The sequence below is a fragment of the Cetorhinus maximus genome, chromosome 18 (assembly GCF_964194155.1).
Source record: "Cetorhinus maximus chromosome 18, sCetMax3.hap1.1, whole genome shotgun sequence".
Classification (NCBI taxonomy): Eukaryota; Metazoa; Chordata; class Chondrichthyes; order Lamniformes; family Cetorhinidae; genus Cetorhinus; species Cetorhinus maximus.
The window spans coordinates 92,311,259-92,330,957 of record NC_135896.1 but is presented as its reverse complement, the minus strand read 5'-3'; the positions used below and the strand labels follow the sequence as shown (position 1 = coordinate 92,330,957).

The 19,699-nt window shown below is 49.5% G+C and overlaps 2 protein-coding genes across 3 annotated transcripts in view; both read left to right on the top strand.

Annotated features, from left to right (window-relative positions):
- LOC144693355 (spectrin beta chain, non-erythrocytic 1-like) overlaps positions 1-19,699 on the top strand; it is a 559,404-nt gene that overhangs the window by 1,892 nt on the left and 537,813 nt on the right. The gene's annotated exons all lie outside the window — the stretch shown is intronic.
- rab15 (RAB15, member RAS oncogene family) overlaps positions 18,582-19,699 on the top strand; it is a 144,053-nt gene continuing 142,935 nt past the window's right edge. Inside the window, exon 1 of one of the 2 annotated variants that reach the window (XM_078563188.1) lies at positions 18,582-18,991. In XM_078563188.1, coding sequence (XP_078419314.1) covers positions 18,868-18,991 — 124 coding nt within the window. In that variant the 5' untranslated portion in view covers positions 18,582-18,867. The remainder of the gene's footprint in view (positions 18,992-19,699) is intronic. The other variant, XM_078563189.1, reaches the window with a different exon arrangement.

The following is a 19,699-nucleotide window of genomic DNA, read 5'->3' as shown; positions in this document are numbered from 1 at the left end:
ATCTGCCCTCTCGGGTGAATGTAAAGTTATCCCGTGCCCCTATTTTGAAGAACAGGGGAGCTCTCCATGGCATCCTGGCCAATATTTATCCCTCAGCTAACATTACGAAAGCAGATTTTCTGCTCATTATCACATTGCAGTTTATGGGACCTTAATGTGCGCAAGTTGACAGTTGCGTTTCCTGCATTTCAAAAGTACTCAGTTGGCTGTAAAGCATTTCGTAACATTCTGAGGTGTTATCTTTACGCAAGTTCGTACTCTCTTTTGGTGTGAGTAGCATCACATTGAGTGAGAGCCGCCTGTTTGCCTGAGATAATACTTGGCTCAGGAAGATAGACGAAATGGGGGAAAGTGAAAACTATTCCAAAATAAGTAGTCCCACCCTTAAAATGTATTTGTGCATGCAGTCATGTACACGTGCTGCTGAGGAAAGACAGGGGACAGAAGAGCTGCAGGCTTTCCTTGCGTGGACATCACAACTAATGGGTGACACTCTTCTCACATCACTGATATCTACCCCGTCACCTGTTGATCAGAGAAACCAGCAAGAAATTATTTCCTCAAAGCACTTGTCTGTGATGACAGTTTCCCTTTAAATTCACATCATACTGCAGCATCTGATTGCCAACTATGAGTCACCAATTGTGTGAGATTTGACTTCTTAATTATAATTGGAATTGAACATCTTGAAAAATTATCTCAATCTTCAATTTTCAAATTACCATTTTTAATCCAATGAAAGTTACAAAAGCGAAAAAGAATTATGTTATTAAGTTCTGTTTAATTACTGTTTTTATTGTGTTTAGCATTTTAATGGTTGTGAATGAGGGTGTTTAAAACTCAGTCCAACCTGAGCCTGTTGGAAAATAAATGATCTGTCCCAATGGCTCAATGGGCAGGATTTTCACCTCCATGGGTGGGTGTGTGCCCGACCCGCCTGAGCGTGAAATGACGCGCGTTGGCGTTGGGCGAGTGCCCCGACGTCAATGAGCACTCAAGCAACATTTGGGTTGTTGGACGCATGCAGGAGATGGAACCACGCCCGCCATTAATTAAGAGGCCAGTTAAGGCCTTGACACCCCAACTGTCAGCAATTTAATGTCCACTGTGCGATTTCATGGCCGTCGCACAGGGAAAACGGGCAGGCGGGCAGCCCACAATTTGCAAAAGCTCATCCACAGGCTGTGAGTAATGAGGAGTTTTAGAGATCGTGTGCTGCTGGTTGCTTATTTAAACTGGACAGCTTCATCTCGGTTCATAGCTTCATTCTGAGCATTTCTAGGCTTAATTGTTGTCTTCCAGGCCCCCGGAGGATTCAGACTGTGTCGGCCCTTCCAGGTATCAGACAGCCATCCCTTACCCTGGTAATGGGGATTGTGGTTTCCACTTGTGGCACCTCCTCTGAGGATAAAGAGAGGGGCAGAAGGGAGAGGAGGCCAGGTGTCCCAATGCAGCTTCCAGGGGAGGGACCTGTGGGAGGAGAGGCGCAGGCACAAGGGGCGCAGGGCCAGCAGGAAGTCCAAGATGGAAGGGGCTGCAGAAGGCAGCACTATCCTGCAACTAGGATTTACAGTAGGCGATGCATCTATCTTAATATGTCTGAGGTGCAATGCCGAAGGAGACTCCGCCCCTCCAGGGAGACCATTAACTCCATTTGTCAGATGATTGGGCCTGAGATCAGCTCCGACTGTGTGGGTGGACACCCCAGGCCAGTGGCTCTGAAGGTCACAGTGGCCCTCAACTTCTATGCCTCCGGCTCTTTCCAGGGCTCAGTGGGGTATCTGTGTGGAGTCTCCCGATCAGCTGTCCACAGTTGCGTCAAGCTGGTGACAGAAGCTCTGTTCAGGCAGGTACTGAACCTTATTCTCTACCGTACGGGCGAGGCCAGCCAGGCTGAGGGAGCCAGAGGCTTTGCAATGATTACGGGTTACCCCGTGTCCAGGGTGCCATCGACTACACACGTGACCATCAAGGCGCCAGTGGGTCAGCCGGGTGCCTTCGTCAACAGGAAGGGATTCCCCTCCATGAGCATGCAGATAGTGTGTGATCACAAGATGCAGATTCTGTGAGTCTGTGCAAGGTACCCAGGCAGCTCCCACGACGCCTGCATCCTCAAACAGTCCCAGGTGCCGGGGCTCTTCAGTGCTCCAGCCGAACTGGATGGATGGCTGCTGGGTGACAAGGGCTATCCCTTGAAAAGGTGGCGCATGATGCCTCTCCGCCATCCAAGAACAGAGGCCGAGCAGTGGTATAACAGAAGCCACGCCTCCACAAGGGCGGTGGTAGAGAGGGACCATCAGTCTTCTCAAGATGCGCTTCCAATGCCTGGAATGTCCAGGGTTCACTGCAATACCCCTCAGATCGTGTGTCACTGATAGTGGTTATGTGCTGCGCTCTCTGCAATCTGACACTGGCAAGGGGGGACTCATTGGAGGAAGAGGATGTTGCTGCAGCTTCACAGGCCACAGATGATGAGTCCAGTAGTGAGTCCAAGGAGGAGCACAGTGAGGAGAATGCTGAGGGCATGGAGGCAGACCTCGGTAACCTCCATGGAGGCAGAGACACCAGGGACACATTAATTCAACGCTCCTTCAGCTAGGCTACCAAATAAGAACCACCACCTCATGCCAGGGCTGCTGCCTCCATCCTAGATCCCAGAAAGGAGCATTTCCGTGGCCACCAAGATACACTCAGTGCCTGTGCAATAAAGTTTCAAGAGACCCACATCCAGCATTAAATACTGGCCTATCCTGCACCTACAGAACAAATGAAGCATACTCAGGCCAATAACACAAAATCAAATGTCATTTAATGTTGATACTCACACATTCTTGAACTGAACAATAACCAGTGTTGGTAGTCAGACCATTAAAAAATGAAAAGTAAAATGGGGGAACAAAAGATCACACGTGACCAGCCCCTCTTGTGCTTAAGGTGCTTTAAACTTATGTTTACGGGTGCTACGTCTAGGTGCTCCCCCCACGCTGGCACCAGCATTGGAGACAGCCTGCTGACTCTGCTGTCCTGTTGGCCTTGATGACCTTGGCGGTTGTACTCTGGCCAGTGGAGCCTGTGCTGGCCCTGCCTGGGAGGGAGCGGCCAGTGCCACGGCTGACATCTCCCCAGTCGCCGCAACCTCATCAGATGCCACGGTCACTGTCAGAGGGGTGGAGGAGCTGCTACCATCATCGAGCGCCCTGAGGGGAGTCCGCAGAGACAACAGGCAGCTTGTACGCCAATGTGAGGTTGTTCTGGACCTCCCTGCTCACCATTGATGGATGGGCACCTAGCTGGGTACCCAAACCATCTCACACACGGACACTGCCCAGCTGAGGTCATTGAGTGTGTGAGGGCTTGCTGGTCCGAGCGCATCCCTGGGGATCCCTGATTCTGTCCCTGATGCAGCCTCTCCATGAGATTCACCACTCCCTCAAAGGAGGAGGCAGTGCCCTCAGCCATGAGGGTCAACACAGTGGTCATGCTCCACAGGGACTCCTCCAAAATGGAGACCATGGCACGCACCTTCAAAGATCTCTGCCAGATTCTTCCATACACCCCGCTGGAAGTCCAGCATCTGCTGCCTAATGGATAACTCCAGAGGCCCATCATCAGCCTTTGACTGAGTATCATCCTGGTCATCAGCAACTTAATTTTTCCTCCGACTGCCTGCACCTCAAGTGAGTATGAAGTGCCCTCACCAATGTGCACCGAGATACTAGATGCCGATCTAATGCCCACCGAGGTGCTGGTATCTGTGCTGGCTCCTGCTTGAGAGAGCAGATGTGTCGCAGGTGTGTGGGGAGCATGGTGGTCCTCCGGGGTCAAGGGTGGGCCTTCATGGTCCTGAGTGCAAACACCTTCTGGTGAACCTAAAAGGGAGAAAAAGGACATGTTATTAATTAAAGTCATCACACTGTCACTGTGCATGCCAGGCACCCTGGTGAGACAATGGAGATCTGCATCATGGTGCCATCGTCTTCCAATGATCAATGGGGACTCCAGGTTTGAGGCTCACATAAATGAAGAGACTACACTAGAATGGTTGCACAAGCCAAAATTCTCACCTCAGTGCACTGCACTCTTACCTTCATCTGACACCCCAACCTCACCGCAGCTGGTTGACCGAGGTGCATGGCGCCTCTTAAGCTCCAAGGCCTCCTGCTCATAGCGGGAGAGGATCAGGAGATGTGAGGGTCCCCCTCCAGTCAGCGACTTCTCAATACTGGGCCGTCTTCTCCTGAAAGGATAGAGCAGCATTGATTAGTCCACTCTCTACCTGCAGCGCGATTGCAGCCTGGCTAACCCCAGCTGAGGAACACCTCACAGGGCACATCTGAATCGTGGCCCTCAAGCCGCAAGACACTCAATCCAAGCAGCCAGGGCTCGCCCACTTGGCCAACTCTGGCATCATTGACAGGTGGCACTCAGACTCCAGCACCCCTGAGCTCCACAGTGGGGGGTGGCCAGCCCTTAACACTTCTCCACACTGACCCACGCCAACACGATATCCACCCTTCCTGAGTGCAGCAGGTCATTGAATCGCTTCAGGCACTGCACCCAGGAGCGCCGCACCACATCATGGCTGCTCTCCCGGGCTGCCACCTCCTCCCATGCCCTCTTGGTGAGGTGTGGTGGCCTCCTCCTCCCACCTCTGCCAGAAGGGACAAGGGTGTCCCTTCTGGCAGCCACCTCCTCCAGGAGGGCAAGGAGGCACTCGCCGGAGAAACGTGGGGCCGACTGCCCCGCTGATCTCACCTCCCGCAAGAGTTCGCCTTCCTAGGCCTCAGCCATGTCGCTTTTGCAACTCCGATGCAGGCAGGAGGGCATTGGACCTGGCAGACAACAGTCCCCCGCCCACCCCTTCTTGGAGGTTCTCCCACTGGCTCTCGCACTGGGTGGGCCTTAATTGGCCCACCAGCGTGAAATCGCCTTCTGGCATTGATCGCGGGCAGTGGTTGGCTTGACAACCAGCACCACCCACCCCCGCTGAGCCCACCACCGAGGTCGAAATTCTGCCCAATGGGTTCATCCAGTGAAATCGCCTTTGCACTTGGAATGAAAAATTAAGTTGGGAACTTCTGCTTTGAATCACGATGTATTCCTGACATGTTTTGTTGCCTAGTTTTCCTAGTTCAGGTGAAACCTCTGGTTGTAACAGTTTCATTAAATGTAAAGAGTATTCAGTGTAAAAGTCCAAACGGCAGCTCCTTAGTAACAGTCAAATTGCTTAAAATGGCTTTTGCAAATCTTAACTTTAGTTATATTTTCATAAGTGCACATCTATTTATCACAGTGTTACGCATTTTCATTCTTATTTGGAGGAGGAGTATGTTGAGAGGCAGAGTTTTTAATCGGTATTGAAGTGCATGAGTAAGGCCTAATGACATTTGAACCACTTCAGTGAGAGCACCTCTGTACCTGGTAGACTATCCTTCCACTTGTCTAGAAAGTACCCACTTCTGTCCTTTTTAAGTTACCAAAATGGGTGACCTCACATTTGCCTTCATTGAAATCCATTTGCCACAGCTTTGTACATTCGCTTAATCTATCGATATCCGCTTGTAATTTTAAGCTTCCACCTACACCATCTATTTTTGTGTCATGGGAAAATTTGGACATGGGGCATCTATCCCATAATCTTACCAAATATGGGGAATTTGTTGAGGCATCGACACAGATCCTTGCAGGAGACCACTCGCCAAATACTAACAATCAGAGTGCCTGTCCCTCATTCCTACTCTCTGTCTCCCATTGCACAGCCACTTTCCTATCCAGGTTAATAGTTTCCTTTCAATGGGCTTCAACTTTTGCTAACACTCTCTTATGAGGGACTTTATTAAATGCCTCTGCAAGTCCATATAAATCATATCCATAGACATACCCCCGACCAGAACCTCTTCAAAAAATTCAATCACATTTGTCAGGAATGGTGTAACCTTCATAAATCCATGCTCACTTTCACTGATCAGTTGAAAAATTTCAAACTGTTCAGTCACCCTATCCTTAGTTATAGATGTTAGAAAATTCCTGTCAACTTGCATTAGGCTAACCAGTCTATAATTACCTGGGTTCCCCTCCTCACCTTTCCTGAATAGCAGAGTGATTTGCACAGCTTTCCAATCTTAAGGAACTGTTTCCAAATCAAAAGAACTTTGGACAATTATAGTTAGGGCATCTGCAGTGTTCTCATCTACTTCCTTTAAGGGGGAGGGGCTGGTGTAGTGGTAATGTCACTGGACTAGTAATCCAGAAGCCTAGGCTAATGCTCTGGCGAAGCTTTAAATCAATCAATGAATCTGGAATTAAGAAGCTATTCACAGCAATGGTGACCATGAAACTATAATCGAGTGTCTGGTTCACCAACGTCCTTTAGAGGAGGAAATTTGCCATCCTCACTCAGTCTGGCGCACATGTGACTCCAGACCCATAGCAATGTGGTTGACTTTTAATGGAGTGGAATGGCCTTGCAAGCCGCTCAAGTTCAAGGGTAATTAGGGATGGGTAATAAACACTGGCCTTGCCAGGGACACCTTCATCTCATGAAAGAATAAAAAAAAAAACTTAGGATGGAAACCATTTGCTCCAGCAACCTGCCACTCTTTAGTGCCATTCATTTCTTTGTCACTTTTATTTCTCTTATGTTAATTTTGTGAGTCCCCTGTCCAGGATTCAGTATTAGTTTCTTTGGGATGCCCAGTCTGCTGACCTCTTCCTTTACTGTACATACTGACTCAAAGTAAATATTCAACATGCCCTCAATTTCCTTACTTCCACTGGCATTATTAAAAAGACTATGTGAAACCCCATGAGGAACCCTAGTGTGTTAAATCATTATCGGATTAATCATTTTGCTGTAACTATTATGTCAACAGGTCCTATCTGCATTTAGTTAAATACAAGTGTACCACATCAAGTGGCTTTTATTAGAAAACCCTTTCTATTTGTGCAATGCCAAATGTTCTTTGTTTGTTGCACCAGTAATTCAAAACTGTGGATATCAGTTATGGTTTCCCTCCTTATCTCTTAGCAATGCATCCGTAACTAGCTCTATTCACACTGATGACTCCCTTATTCCCCTAACTATCTGGCTGTATGCCCGCAATATTTCTTAATCTCTCGCTGTAAACTGTTATTGAAATGATTTCTGTTATTCCCAGGCTTGACCGTGTACTTTTTGCAGCAGCTCTAGAATTAGTCTTTAATATCTGTGCAAAAATATTTTATATAAAGGATAGTTCACAATGGCTATTCTACCTTGCAGACCTGTACTTTCATACACAATTACCATGAAGACATGTTGAAGCTTTTCGTCTTGCACTCATCAGCATAATTCGCAAGAATAACAGTATAAGAGCTAAAAAAACAGTTGCTGGATTTATGTGAGTGATGAGCTGCCGTGTGATATATATGACAGGGTTTGTCCTCACGGCTCGCTGCATCTGTGAATGTATGGGCTGCCCAAGGCACACAAAAGTGATGTTCTTTTACGCCCTATCTTATCTATGACCGGTTCTGCACAGCGTGAATTGGCCAAGTGGCTGGGCAAATTGTTACATCCAGTTTTGAGCAAGTTTTCCACATACATGGTGAAGGATTCTTTCACATATGCAAAGACCACACAGCACTTGCATTTCGATAGCAATGCTGTGTCCATGTGCTCATTTGACATTGCTAGCCTTTTCACCAATGTTCCACTTAAAGAAGCCATAGATGTTTGCACTGCAGCACTATTTCATGGTGATCTAGACCCGCCACCATTGCGTGAATCAATGTCCATTAAACTTACAAACTCAGCAACTTGTGCAGTTGAGTTCAGTTTTAATGACACCATGTATGCCCAAATAAATGGTGTTGCCATGGGATTCCCCTCTAGGCCCAGCTCTCACAAACATCTTCGTTGGGTTCCCTGAGAAATGTGTCATTGATGGAATGACACCTAACCTCCTACCCCTTGCATATTTGCAATATATGGATGACACTTCTGCTATATTTAAATTCGCAGCTGATGTCTACATGTCTTAATGGGGTCTATCTCGTGCTCAAATACACCTTTGAACTGGAGCTGTCAAATGAACTCCCTTCCTTGACGTATGAGTTGAGAAATCTGCCAGGGGTTTCTCTACCAGAGTCTACCGCAAGCCTACCTTCAACTGGTCAATATACGCGTTGGGATTCTTATAGTTCTACACCTATAAGATTGGTCTTATTGGCAACTTTATAAATAGGGCTTGGGCCATTTGATTACCATGCAAGCTCGATGCTGAAATAGGGCAAATCAAAGGCACTCTGTGGGATAAGGGCTACTCTGATCAGATCATTTAATGCTGTATATCACACAAACACATGAACAGGCTTAAGGCCATCACTTCTGACCCTGAAAAGTGCCGAGTCTACCTCAGATTACCCTGGAAGGGCAAGGTATCTCAAAAAATTTGACCAACAGGTGAAGCTAGCTGTTTCACGCTACTACTATGCAGTAGAAACACGAGTGGTATTCGCCACTAACAGGATGCTGCCGTCAAGCCAAAAAGACGTTCTGCCTATCACACAAACAAGTAATGTGGTACATGAATTTCAGTGCCAGTGTGATGCTAGGTATGTAGGCCATACGTACCAAAGACTGGTGGATTGGATCAAACAGCATGTCCCAGCAGCTGTTTGCAATGTGCAGGGTACAGACCATACCCAACAAGCCCGTGCTTGAAAAACTTAAAACACAGTGTACTGGAAGCTACATATATTAATACACAGGACCCTGTTCTTTGCAGACATAAAGAACATGTACACATATTGCGCCTGTTTCAGCTAAACAAACTAAGTGACAGCCATTCGCTGGCTCACTCCACAGGACAATGCTTTGCTAATCAGGATCAAGCTGTCTGGTTTAAATTTCAAACAATGCTTGGCAGTTAACTCTCAGTTACAATTGCTTGGTGCATTCTCCTTGACATCGCCTCTACCAATCAGAGTTAATTTGCCAGCCAATTAGCACTCTCTTCTCATACAGTAAAAATTGTTGTTTTCTCCTTATACTGGTATTCTTGTGAAGTGTCCTGATGAATGCAAGACAAAAATCTTTGACATGTCTCCTTTTTCACCAATACCATGAAGACATTACACCTATACTTCTTAGTCTGGATACACAGTGCGTTCACATATGCCAAAGATCATCAAAACAAGTGTCATCATAAATGGATGAGAAAAATGGTTATTTTCAGCAGAAATTTATTTGATATATTTAGAATTGGTTGATAATGAACCAAAAGACTGAGGTAATCCTGCCACTTTATAAATCATTGGTATGACTGTACTCAGAATATGTACACTTCTGATCTCCACAGTGCAAATCAAATGTTGCAGCTGTTAAAAAGAAATGGGACAGAACAACCAAGGGGATGTAGGGACAGGTTATCAGGAGCGATTATGTAAACTGAGAATCTCTCATTGGAAAATAGAAGATTGGGAGATTAAATGATTCTTTTCAGATTCAAAAGAAACTAGATAATGTAGACTATGATAAACTGTTTCATCTTGTCCAGAACAATAGAAACAAAGGACATGGCCTGTGCTTGAAGGGGAATGGGGGAGGGGTAAATTCAAAACAAATTTGTATTAAGAGGCTCTCAAGAGAGATGTGGAAGCAAATTACTGATGTGTTCAAATGCAAATTAGATAATTTATTTCAGAAAACAATATTTTAGGATAGAGTACACGAGTAATTTACAACACGATGTCTGTAAGTGGAGCATGCTTGGGAGGAACAGGCGTTGTTGGGCCAATGGTTCTCAGTGTTTGCCCCGCTGGGGTTTTCCTCACCTGCTGCCCTGGTCTGTTGCAGACTACTTAATAGAGATTAATTGTTAGGATTTGCCAGCAACTCCATTATCATTGTGTCATGCAACTACCAGATTGGAAGGTGAATTAGATGAGCCTTTGTCTTTTTTCATCTAGCAATTCTTATGTTTTCCTTCCCTTGAGCAAGGAAAACAAGAACACAATGCAGGGTGGATTTTTTTGTAAATGTACTTTAATGAGAATTTAAAATCGCTCTGATTATTTCCTTCTCTTTTTTGAAACCCTTCATTCCAACAGATCCTTATACCACCAACAGGGTGGGTAAACTTGCCCCAGGTCTTTTTAATGGTGACTTGCCCTTCCTCTTTTGCAATGGGAGGTAGGATGGGGGGGCGTGGGGGAACGGAAGACCTAATATCAACTTGTCACCTCTCTTCATGAGCAAGTACTGGCTGGATGGTCAGCAGTGGCCATTGGCCCATATCTTTCCACTCTGTGGTAAAACATTATGGAAAGCAGTTTGCCAGGCTGTTCTTGGACTATGAATGAGGTGCACCCATTGGCTGCATGCTGCAACTTGAATGCTTATTCTTCATGGGTGTTCTGAAATGGGTGCTGATAACCAGTGCAGTGAAAATTCAGGAAAAAGATCGTAAATCGCCACGCACATGCACCTTTCCTTTCCAATTTGAAAACAAAACAAACGTTGGGGGCAAAACAATGTCACACAACACCCAGAATGTTCAGCACGCAAGAGATACCATCAGGACAAACAGCATTACTTTGCATCAGACCATAAGCAAACAGCCACCACATTTTGCAGCACCTTTAATTGCGAAACTTAACATGGGGCAGAATTTTACATCCCCTGGGCAGGGACGTGACCAATCGGATCGGGCGTAAAATAACGTGTGATATTTCAGACGGCGGGTGCTGGAATTGTGCTCACCATCAATTAAGAGGCCACTTAAGGCCATTAAAAAGCCAACTGACGCTGCTTTTTCGTTGCCCGCACGATTTTGCGCTCGTCGCACGGGCAAAACAGGAAAGATGCCAGCCGACATTTTCGAAAACCTCCTCCACGGGCAGGATAAAATGGGTGAGCAGCATTGCCAGTTTCATAAGTGGGGAATTTGGTACATAGTTTTCTGCTGATACTTGGCAGCTTGATGTCTGTTCAGGGCTTCATTGTTAGCATTTCCAGGCTTCGTTTCGAGGTCTCCTTGGTGTCTCTAAGGATCCTGGAGGATTCAGACCGTGTGGACTCCTCCAGATATCGGACAGCCTTCTGTTACCCTGGTAATGGGGATTGGGGTTTCCGCTGGAGTCACATCCTCTGAGGAGGAAGAGGGGGGCAGAAGGGAGAAGAGGCCAGCTGTCCCTATGGAACCTCCAGGGGAGCAACCAGTGGGAGGAGAGGTGCAGGACAAGGGGTGCAGGGCCAGCAGGAAGTCCAAGGCAGAAGGGGCTGCAGAAGACACCACTATCCTGCTGCCAAGGTTTACAGGCGGCGATGCAGCTAACTCAATATGTCCGAGGTGCAATGCTGAAGGAGGCTCCACCTCTCAAGGGAGACTGTGACCTCCATTTGTCAGATGATCGGCCCTGAGATCACCTCCAACTGTGTGGGTGGACACCCCATGCCAGTGGCTCTGAAGGTCACAGTGGCCCTCAACTTCTATGTCTCCGGCTCTTTCCAGGGGTCAGTGGGGTATCTGTGTGGAGCCTCCCAATCGGCCATTCACAGTTGCATCAAGCTGGTGACAGAAGCTCTGTTCAGGCGGGTACTGACCTTTATTCTTTATTGTATGGACTAGGCTAGTTGAACGAGCCAGAGGCTTTGCAGTGATTGCTGGCTTCCCCCGCATCCAGGGTGTAATCAACTGCACACATGTGGCCATCAAGGCGCCAGTGGGTCAGCCGTGTGCCTTCATCAACAGGAAGGGATTCCGCTCCATGAACGTGTAGATCGTGTGTGAACACATGATGCATATTCTGCAAGTCTGTGCAAGGTACCCTGGCAGCTCCCTTGACGCTTACATCCTGAGACACTCCCAGGTGCCGAGGCTCTTCAGAGCTCCAGCCCGGCTGGATGGGTGGCTGCTCAGTGACAAGGATATCCATTGAAGAGGTGGCTCATGATGCTTCTCCGCCACCCAAGAACAGAGGCAGAGAAGTGCTACAATACGAGTCATGCCTCCAGAAGGGCAGTGTTAGAGAGGACCATAGCTCTTCTCAAGATGCACTTCCAATGCCTGGACTGTTCAGGAGGAGCACTACAATACCCCCCAGAGTGGATGTCATTGATAGTGGTTGCATGCTGCGCTCTCCACAATCTGGCACTGGCAAGGGGGGACCCACTGGAGGAAGAGAATCTTGATGCAACTGCACAGGCCACAGGTGATGAGTCCTGTAGTGAGTCAGAAGAGGAGCATGGTGAGGAGAGCGCTGAGGGCGTGGAGGCAGACCTTGGTAACCTCCGGGGAGGCAGGGACGCCTTGATCCAACGCTCCTTCAGCTAGGCTACCAAAGATCAGCTTCAAACACACGCCAGGGCTGCCGCCTCCATTCCAGATATCTGAAATGACCCTTCCATTTGAACCCAAAGAACACTCATTGCCTGTGCCCCCCACGTCCAGCATTACATACTGGCGTACCCTGCACCAAAAAAATAAAAAGGTGAAGCATACTCAGGCCATTACGACAAAAACAAAATTTATCTCATTTTGACAATCCAAAAAAATTTACATAACCTTCTCTAGTCTTCATTTTCAGACCAGTAAAGATAAACCAAACATAAATGAACAGAAAATCACCTGTGACCTGTCCCTCTTGTGCTCATGGTGCCTTTAACTTACATTTCCAAGTGTTATGCCTTGGTGCCCCCCCACCCCCAACCCCTTGCTGGCTCTGGCATTGGAGATGGCCTGCTGACTCTGCTGTCTTGTTGGCCTTGATGACCTTGGTAGTCGTCCTCTGGCCGGTGGAGCCTGTGCTGGCCCCATCTGGAAGGGAGCAGCCAGTGCCATGGCTAGCATCTCCCAGTCATCGCAGCCTCATCAGATGCCACAGGCACTGGCAGAGGGGCAGGGGAGCTGCTGCCATCACCTTGAGGGCCCTGAGAGAAGCCCTCAGAGATGACAAACAGCTCATGCACCAACGTGAGGTCGCTCTGGATCTCCCTGCTCACAATTGACGGACAGGCACCTAGCTAGGATACTGGGTGCCTCATCCATCTCCCACACTGGCACTGACCACCTAAGGTCATTGCCTACGTGAGGGCTTGCAGGTCTGAGCACAACCCAAAGAAGCCCTCATTCTGTCCCTGGAGCTGCCTCTCCATGAGGTCACCACTCTCTCAATGGAGGGGGCAGTGCGCTCAGCCATGAGGGTCAATGTAGTGCTGCTGCTCCGCATAGATTACTCCACAACAGAGACCATGGCACGCAGACCCTCATGGATCTCCGCCAGATCATCCCATACATCTCACTGGACTTCCAGCATCTGCCGCCTAATGGACAACTCCAGAGGCTCATCATCTGCCTTTGGCTCAGCATCATCTTTGTCTCCAGCAGTACTCCGACTGCTGACACCCTGGGCACCCTCTGCCTCCGCCCGCACCTCAAGCGAGTGTGAAGTGCCCTCACCAATGTGCATTGACATTCTAGCCGCCAATCTAATGCCCACCTAGGTGCTGGTATCTGCGTTGGTGCCTGCTTCAGAGAGCGGGTGTGATGCAGATGCAAGTGAAGCCTGGTGGTCCTTAAGCATCAGGGGTGGCCCTTCAGGGTCCACAGAGCGATTGTGTGCTGGTGAACCCAAAAGGGAGAACAAGGACATGTCATTAGTTAAAGTCATCACGCTGTCACTGTGCGTGCCTGGCACCCTGGTTAGACAATGGAAATCTGCGGTGCCCTCGTCTTCCAATGATCAATGGGGACTCCAGATTCGAGGCTCCCATCAATGAAGGGACTACACTAGAAAGGTTGCACAATCTGAAACTCTCACCTCTGTGCACTGCGCTCTTACCTTCGTCTGGCACTCCCGCCTCTCCATGCCCGGTTGCACGGGGAGCGTGCTGGCTCTCAAACTCGAGGGCGTCCTGCTCGAACCTGCTGAGCAGCAGGAGGTTGGACGGGCCTCCGCCTGTACATGCCCTCTTGGCTTTCTTATGGCTCGTCTTCTCCTGAAAGGACAGAGGAGCATTGATTAGTCCACTCTCTACCTGCAGCGCCATTGCAGCCTGGCCAACCCCACCTGAGGAACACCTCACAGGGCACATCCAAGTCATGGCCCTCGAGCCGCAAGGCACTCAGTCCAAGCAGCTGGGGCTCACCCCCTTGGCCAGCTCTGGTATCATTGACAGTTGCTACTCTGACTCTAGCGCCCCTGAGGTCGAGGTGGGGATGGCTACACCTTAACACATCTGCACACTGACCCATGCCAACGTGGGTACTCACCCTTCCTGAGAGCAGCAGGTCACTGAAGCGCTTCCGGCACTGCACCCATGTGCGCCGCGCCACATCATGGCTGCTCACCAGCACTGCCACCTCCTCCCACGCCCTCTTGGTGAGGTGCGGTGACCCCCTCCTCCCATCTCTGGGGGCAAGGGTGTCCCTCCTGGCATCCACGTCCTCCAGGAGGGCAGCGAGGCACTCATCCAAAAAGCGGGGGGCCGAGTGCCCACATGACCTGCTCTCCCGCCTGCCGTGTCCAGCCGAACTCGACTCCATCACTTGAATGTTGAAGACGCAGAGGAGATGCTCTTCCACGACAGCCTTTCAGGGACTGCCTGGTCCGTTTTAAACTGGTCACCTGGCTGCCATTGGACCCGGCGGCCGACAGACACCTGCCCCTGCTCAGCCCTTCCCGATCAGTGACGAGCTGCATTTCACACTGGGCGAGCCTTAATTGGCCCGTCAGCGTGAAATGGCGGTCGGGGTCCAAGCGCGGGCGGAGGACTGTTTCCTGGTCGCTCCTTGGCCCGCCCGCCCGACAACCTCAAAATCCTGCCCACGAACTTACAACAGGAAAAGTGTATGTTCAGTCATGAATTTACCTGAGAAGCCATTTAAAAGCATTTTCTCAAGGCATAGCAAAATTCTCTGTTATTCTGAGCTCAAGCCTAGTATGGAGGAAGCATGAAGTGTTCTTCGCCTGAAGTCAGGGGTAATTAGGCGAGCAGCAAACTACCAGGGAACACGTATGCAACTAGACATTAAATTCTCAGCACTTCCTTGCTCCTAGGCTTTTAAAGCCCAAGTTTTGGGTCACCTAACCTGTACGATTTGTCTGGTGTTCCTCTTTGAGCTTTGTGCTGCCCTGCACTGTGCTATTTGGCCCTCCAGCTACCTTTCTCAATTATTTTTCTGAAAAGGAGGCAGTGCACTCTGTCTGGACTCTGAAAATTTCCATTCACCACGTATATTGGATGATATTGCTTTACTTGGCAACCGAGGCACAGAACAAGATAAAAGCAAAAGCCAGCACAAGCAATGGGGGACAGCATCATTTAACAGATGCTGGACGTTATTTCCCGACACAACAGTTGTCATTATTAGTGCCTTCCTTCCAAAAACCACTAACTATGTGTTAATAATTTCAGAAAAATGTCTTGATTTATACATGTAGCATAAATAGGACAGATGACCAGAGTGATAGGCCAATGGCATTAACTGTCTTGTTCCCCAAGTGAAAGAAAGGACTAGTGACCCTGTTTGAGTTACTGGATCTGGAGATCTTCAGTATTAATTTCTTCTGAAGTAGAGTTCCTTGACATGGATTACAATCCTCCTTTACCTCACCAAAAACAAACGGCAATTAATCATGCTCTATCAGAATCTGACAAACTCCCTCCCACCAGAATAGCCCCTGATGCTTGCTTCCCCCATCAGTAAAACCACTGCTCCATGCATATACACCATTGTAAACTACAGTCAAGCACTGTCTCTGAGTGAATACAATAACATAATTTGAAAACCTCGTGGCAAGTTAGTGAAAATATGGTCATTTGTACAATTTGCACAACCAAATTAGCCAATCAAACAGAAGTAAAAACAAAGGTGCCACAATACCAGCTATAAAAGAGGCATTTTTCTGCATCATAGTCTCCTCAGTAACAGGGTGTGTGAAGTGAACATCATATATTCCCCTCATATCAGGACAATGCAAAGCAAGAATGATAGCAACTGGGGTACAATCAACTAACGACAAACTGCTGAACAGGATGTAAATTGCAAATACATTGTCTCCCATCACGGTGAAGAATGGTTTAGTGTTTTCCCTGCTTCTGTTAAATGTAACGACCTGCACCAGGTCAGGTTGGTGCTGTTTAATTACTTTCCTAAATAGCTAATTGAACAAGATGTGCTTTTCAAGGCCATTAGATGTACATGCTGTGAGATAAGTCCCGATATCAATAATGTGTTATTTTGGTCCTGGTGGGGAAGGCAGAAATCATAGAATGTTTACAGCACCGAAGGAGACCATTCAGCCCACCATGTCTGTGCTGGCCGTCTGTAAGAGCACAGGGTGTGGACGCACATCTGTCTTGACTTGTACAGGGTGAATTTTATTTAAAAACTGCCAGTAGCAGATTTGATGGGGAGAAAACCCCTCAATTCTACCGCTTAACTTAAAGAATAAACACAAACTATCTCTGTGGAGGGGGAATCAAATCGGGAAAAGGGTGAAGGCTAGGAATGAGGGAGCAGAAATAAGCTGATAAAAGGTCAGTGTAAGGAAGAACCAAATTAAAACGATCAAATGAAACCAGCACACAACATAAAAAGGAAGATTTGAGAAAAAAGATGAAATCAGTAAAGCAGTTGGACAATAGGCTGAAGGAAGGGAAAGAGAAGGGGTTAAGGGATAAGGAAAGGGGTTGGGAAAAGGAAAGGGAATGGGGTTAAGGGAAAGTGGAAAGGAAGGGGTTAAAGGAAAAGGGAAAGGGAAGCAGGGCTGGGGGGGAAGGGAAGCGGGGTTGGGGAAAAGGGAAAGGGAAGCGGGGTTGGGGGAAAGGGAAGCGGGGTTGGGGGAAAGGGAAAGGGAAGCGGGGTTGGGGGAAAGGGAAAGGGAAGCGGGGTTGAGGGAAAGGGAAAGGGAAGCGGGGTTGGGGGAAAGGGAAAGGGAAGCGGGGTTGGGGAAAGGGAAGCGGGGTTGGGGAAAGGGAAGCGGGGTTGGGGAAAGGGAAGCGGGGTTGGGGAAAGGGAAGCGGGGTTGGGGAAAGGGAAGCGGGGTTGGGGGGGAAAGGGAAGCGGGGTTGGGGGGGGAAAGGGAAGCGGGGTTGGGGGGGGAAGGGAAGCGGGGTTGGGGGGGGAAAGGGAAGCGGGGTTGGGGGGGGAAAGGGAAGCGGGGTTGGGGGGGGAAGGGAAGCGGGGTTGGGGGGGGAAAGGGAAGCGGGGTTGGGGGGGGAAAGGGAAGCGGGGTTGGGGGGGAAAGGGAAGCGGGGTTGGGGGGGGGAAGCGGGGTTGGGGGGGGAAAGGGAAGCGGGGTTGGGGGGGGGAAAGGGAAGCGGGTTGGGGGGGGAAGGGAAGCGGGGTTGGGGGGGGAAAGGGAAGCGGGGTTGGGGGGAGGAAAGGGAAGCGGGGTTGGGGGGGGGAAAGGGAAGCGGGGTTGGGGGGGGGAAAGGGAAGCGGGGTTGGGGGGGAAGGGAAGCGGGGTTGGGGGGGGAAAGGGAAGCGGGGTTGGGGGGGGAAGGGAAGCGGTGTTGGGGGGGGAAAGGGAAGCGGGGTTGGGGGGAGGGAAAGGGAAGCGGGGTTGGGGGAGGGAAAGGGAAGCGGGGTTGGGGGGAGGGAAAGGGAAGCGGGGTTGGGGGGGGAAGGGAAGCGGTGTTGGGGGGGGGAAAGGGAAGCGGGGTTGGGGGGAGGGAAAGGGAAGCGGGGTTGGGGGGAGGGAAAGGGAAGCGGGGTTGGGGGAGGGAAAGGGAAGCGGGGTTGGGGGGAGGGAAAGGGAAGCGGGGTGGGGGGAGGGAAAGGGAAGCGGGGTTAGGGGAGGGAAAGGGAAGCGGGGTTGGGGGGAGGGAAAGGGAAGCGGGGTTGGGGGAAAGGGAAAGGGAAGCGGGGTTGGGGGAAAGGGAAGCGGAGTTGGGGGGAGGGGAAGCAGGATTAGGGGATAGGGATAGGGAAAGGGAAGAGGGGCCGGGGGAAGGGGAAAGGGAAAGGGAGGCGGGGTCAGGGGGATAGGGAATGTGTTAAGGAAAAAGGAAAAATGGAAAGGAAGGGGTTACGGGAAATGAGAAGGAAAAGGAAGGGGTTAAGGGAAATGAGAAGGGGTTAAGGGCAATGAGAATGGGTTAAGGGAAATGAGAAGGGGTTAAGGGAATGGAGAAGGGGTTAAGGGAAAGGAGAAGGGGTTAAGGGAAAGAAGGGGTTATGGGAATGGAGAAGGGGTTAAGGGAACGAAGGGGTTATGGGAATGGAGAAGGGGTTAAGGGAAAGGAGAAGGGGTTAAGGGAAAGGAGAAGGGGTTAAGGGAAAGAAGGGGTTATGGGAATGGAGAAGGGGTTAAGGGAAAGAAGGGGTTATGGGAATGGAGAAGGGGTTAAGGGAAAGAAGGGGTTATGGGAATGGAGAAGGGGTTAAGGGAACGAAGGGGTTATGGGAATGGAGAAGGGGTTAAGGGAAAGAAGGGGTTATGGGAATGGAGAAGGGGTTAAGGGAAATGAGACTGGGTGGCTGTGTCCATGGATGCCTCTTGGACTTGGGTTGCTTTGAGGTGGAGTCCCACACACCGCGTCATTCATTGCGGACACGGAGTCCCCTCCCCACACCCCCATTCCTCCTCTCAGTGTGAGGAGCGGAAAGACTCCTTGTGTCCGTCCGTCCGTGGGTCCTCACAGCAGCGCCGGTCTCGCCGGGGAGAAAGGCGAAACTAGCCGCCCGCTGCCTGCACTCAGAGGGAGTGAGGAGGGGGGGGTGTAAACCTGGTAACCAACCAAACCAGGCTGGCCCGACCCTGCCCGCCTGTCCGGGGCAGGTATGGGACTGGAGCGGAATAAAGGAGCCGCGCTCGGGCTTTCGCGGTCTGGTTAAAGTGGTCCGACTTTGTCTCGCGGTCCATGAGGGACGCACCATGGCCAAGCAGTATGATGTGCTCTTCAGACTGCTGCTGATCGGAGACTCCGGGGTGGGGAAGACTTGTCTGCTCTGCCGCTTCACCGACAACCAGTTCCACGCTTCACACATCTCCACTATAGGTAAGAGAGAGGGAGATTATCTCCACTATAGGTAAGGGGGAGAGGGAGATTATCTCCACTATAGGTAAGAGAGAGGGAGAGAGATTATCTGCACTATAGGTAAGAGAGAGGGAGAGAGATTATCTGCACTATAGGTAAGGGGGAGAGAGAGAGGGAGATTATCTCCACTATAGGTAAGAGAGAGAGAGATTATCTCCACTATAGGTAAGAGAGAGGGAGAGAGATTATCTCCACTATAGGTGAGAGGGAGATTATCTCCACTATAGGTAAGAGAGAGAGAGATTATCTCCACTATAGGTAAGAGAGAGAGAGATTATCTCCACTATAGGTAAGAGAGAGAGAGATTATCTCCACTATAGGTAAGGGGGAGAGAGAGAGATTATCTCCACTATAGGTAAGGGGGAGAGAGAGAGATTATCTCCACTATAGGTAAGGGGGAGAGAGAGAGATTATCTCCACTATAGGTAAGAGGGAGAGAGAGAGAGATTATCTCCACTATAGGTAAGAGAGAGAGAGAGATTATCTCCACTATAGGTAAGGGGGAGAGAGGGAGAGAGATTATCTCCACTATAGGTAAGAGAGAGATTATCTCCACTATAGGTAAGAGAGAGAGAGATTATCTCCACTATAGGTAAGAGAGAGAGAGATTATCTCCACTATAGGTAAGAGAGAGAGAGAGAGAGATTATCTCCACTATAGGTAAGAGAG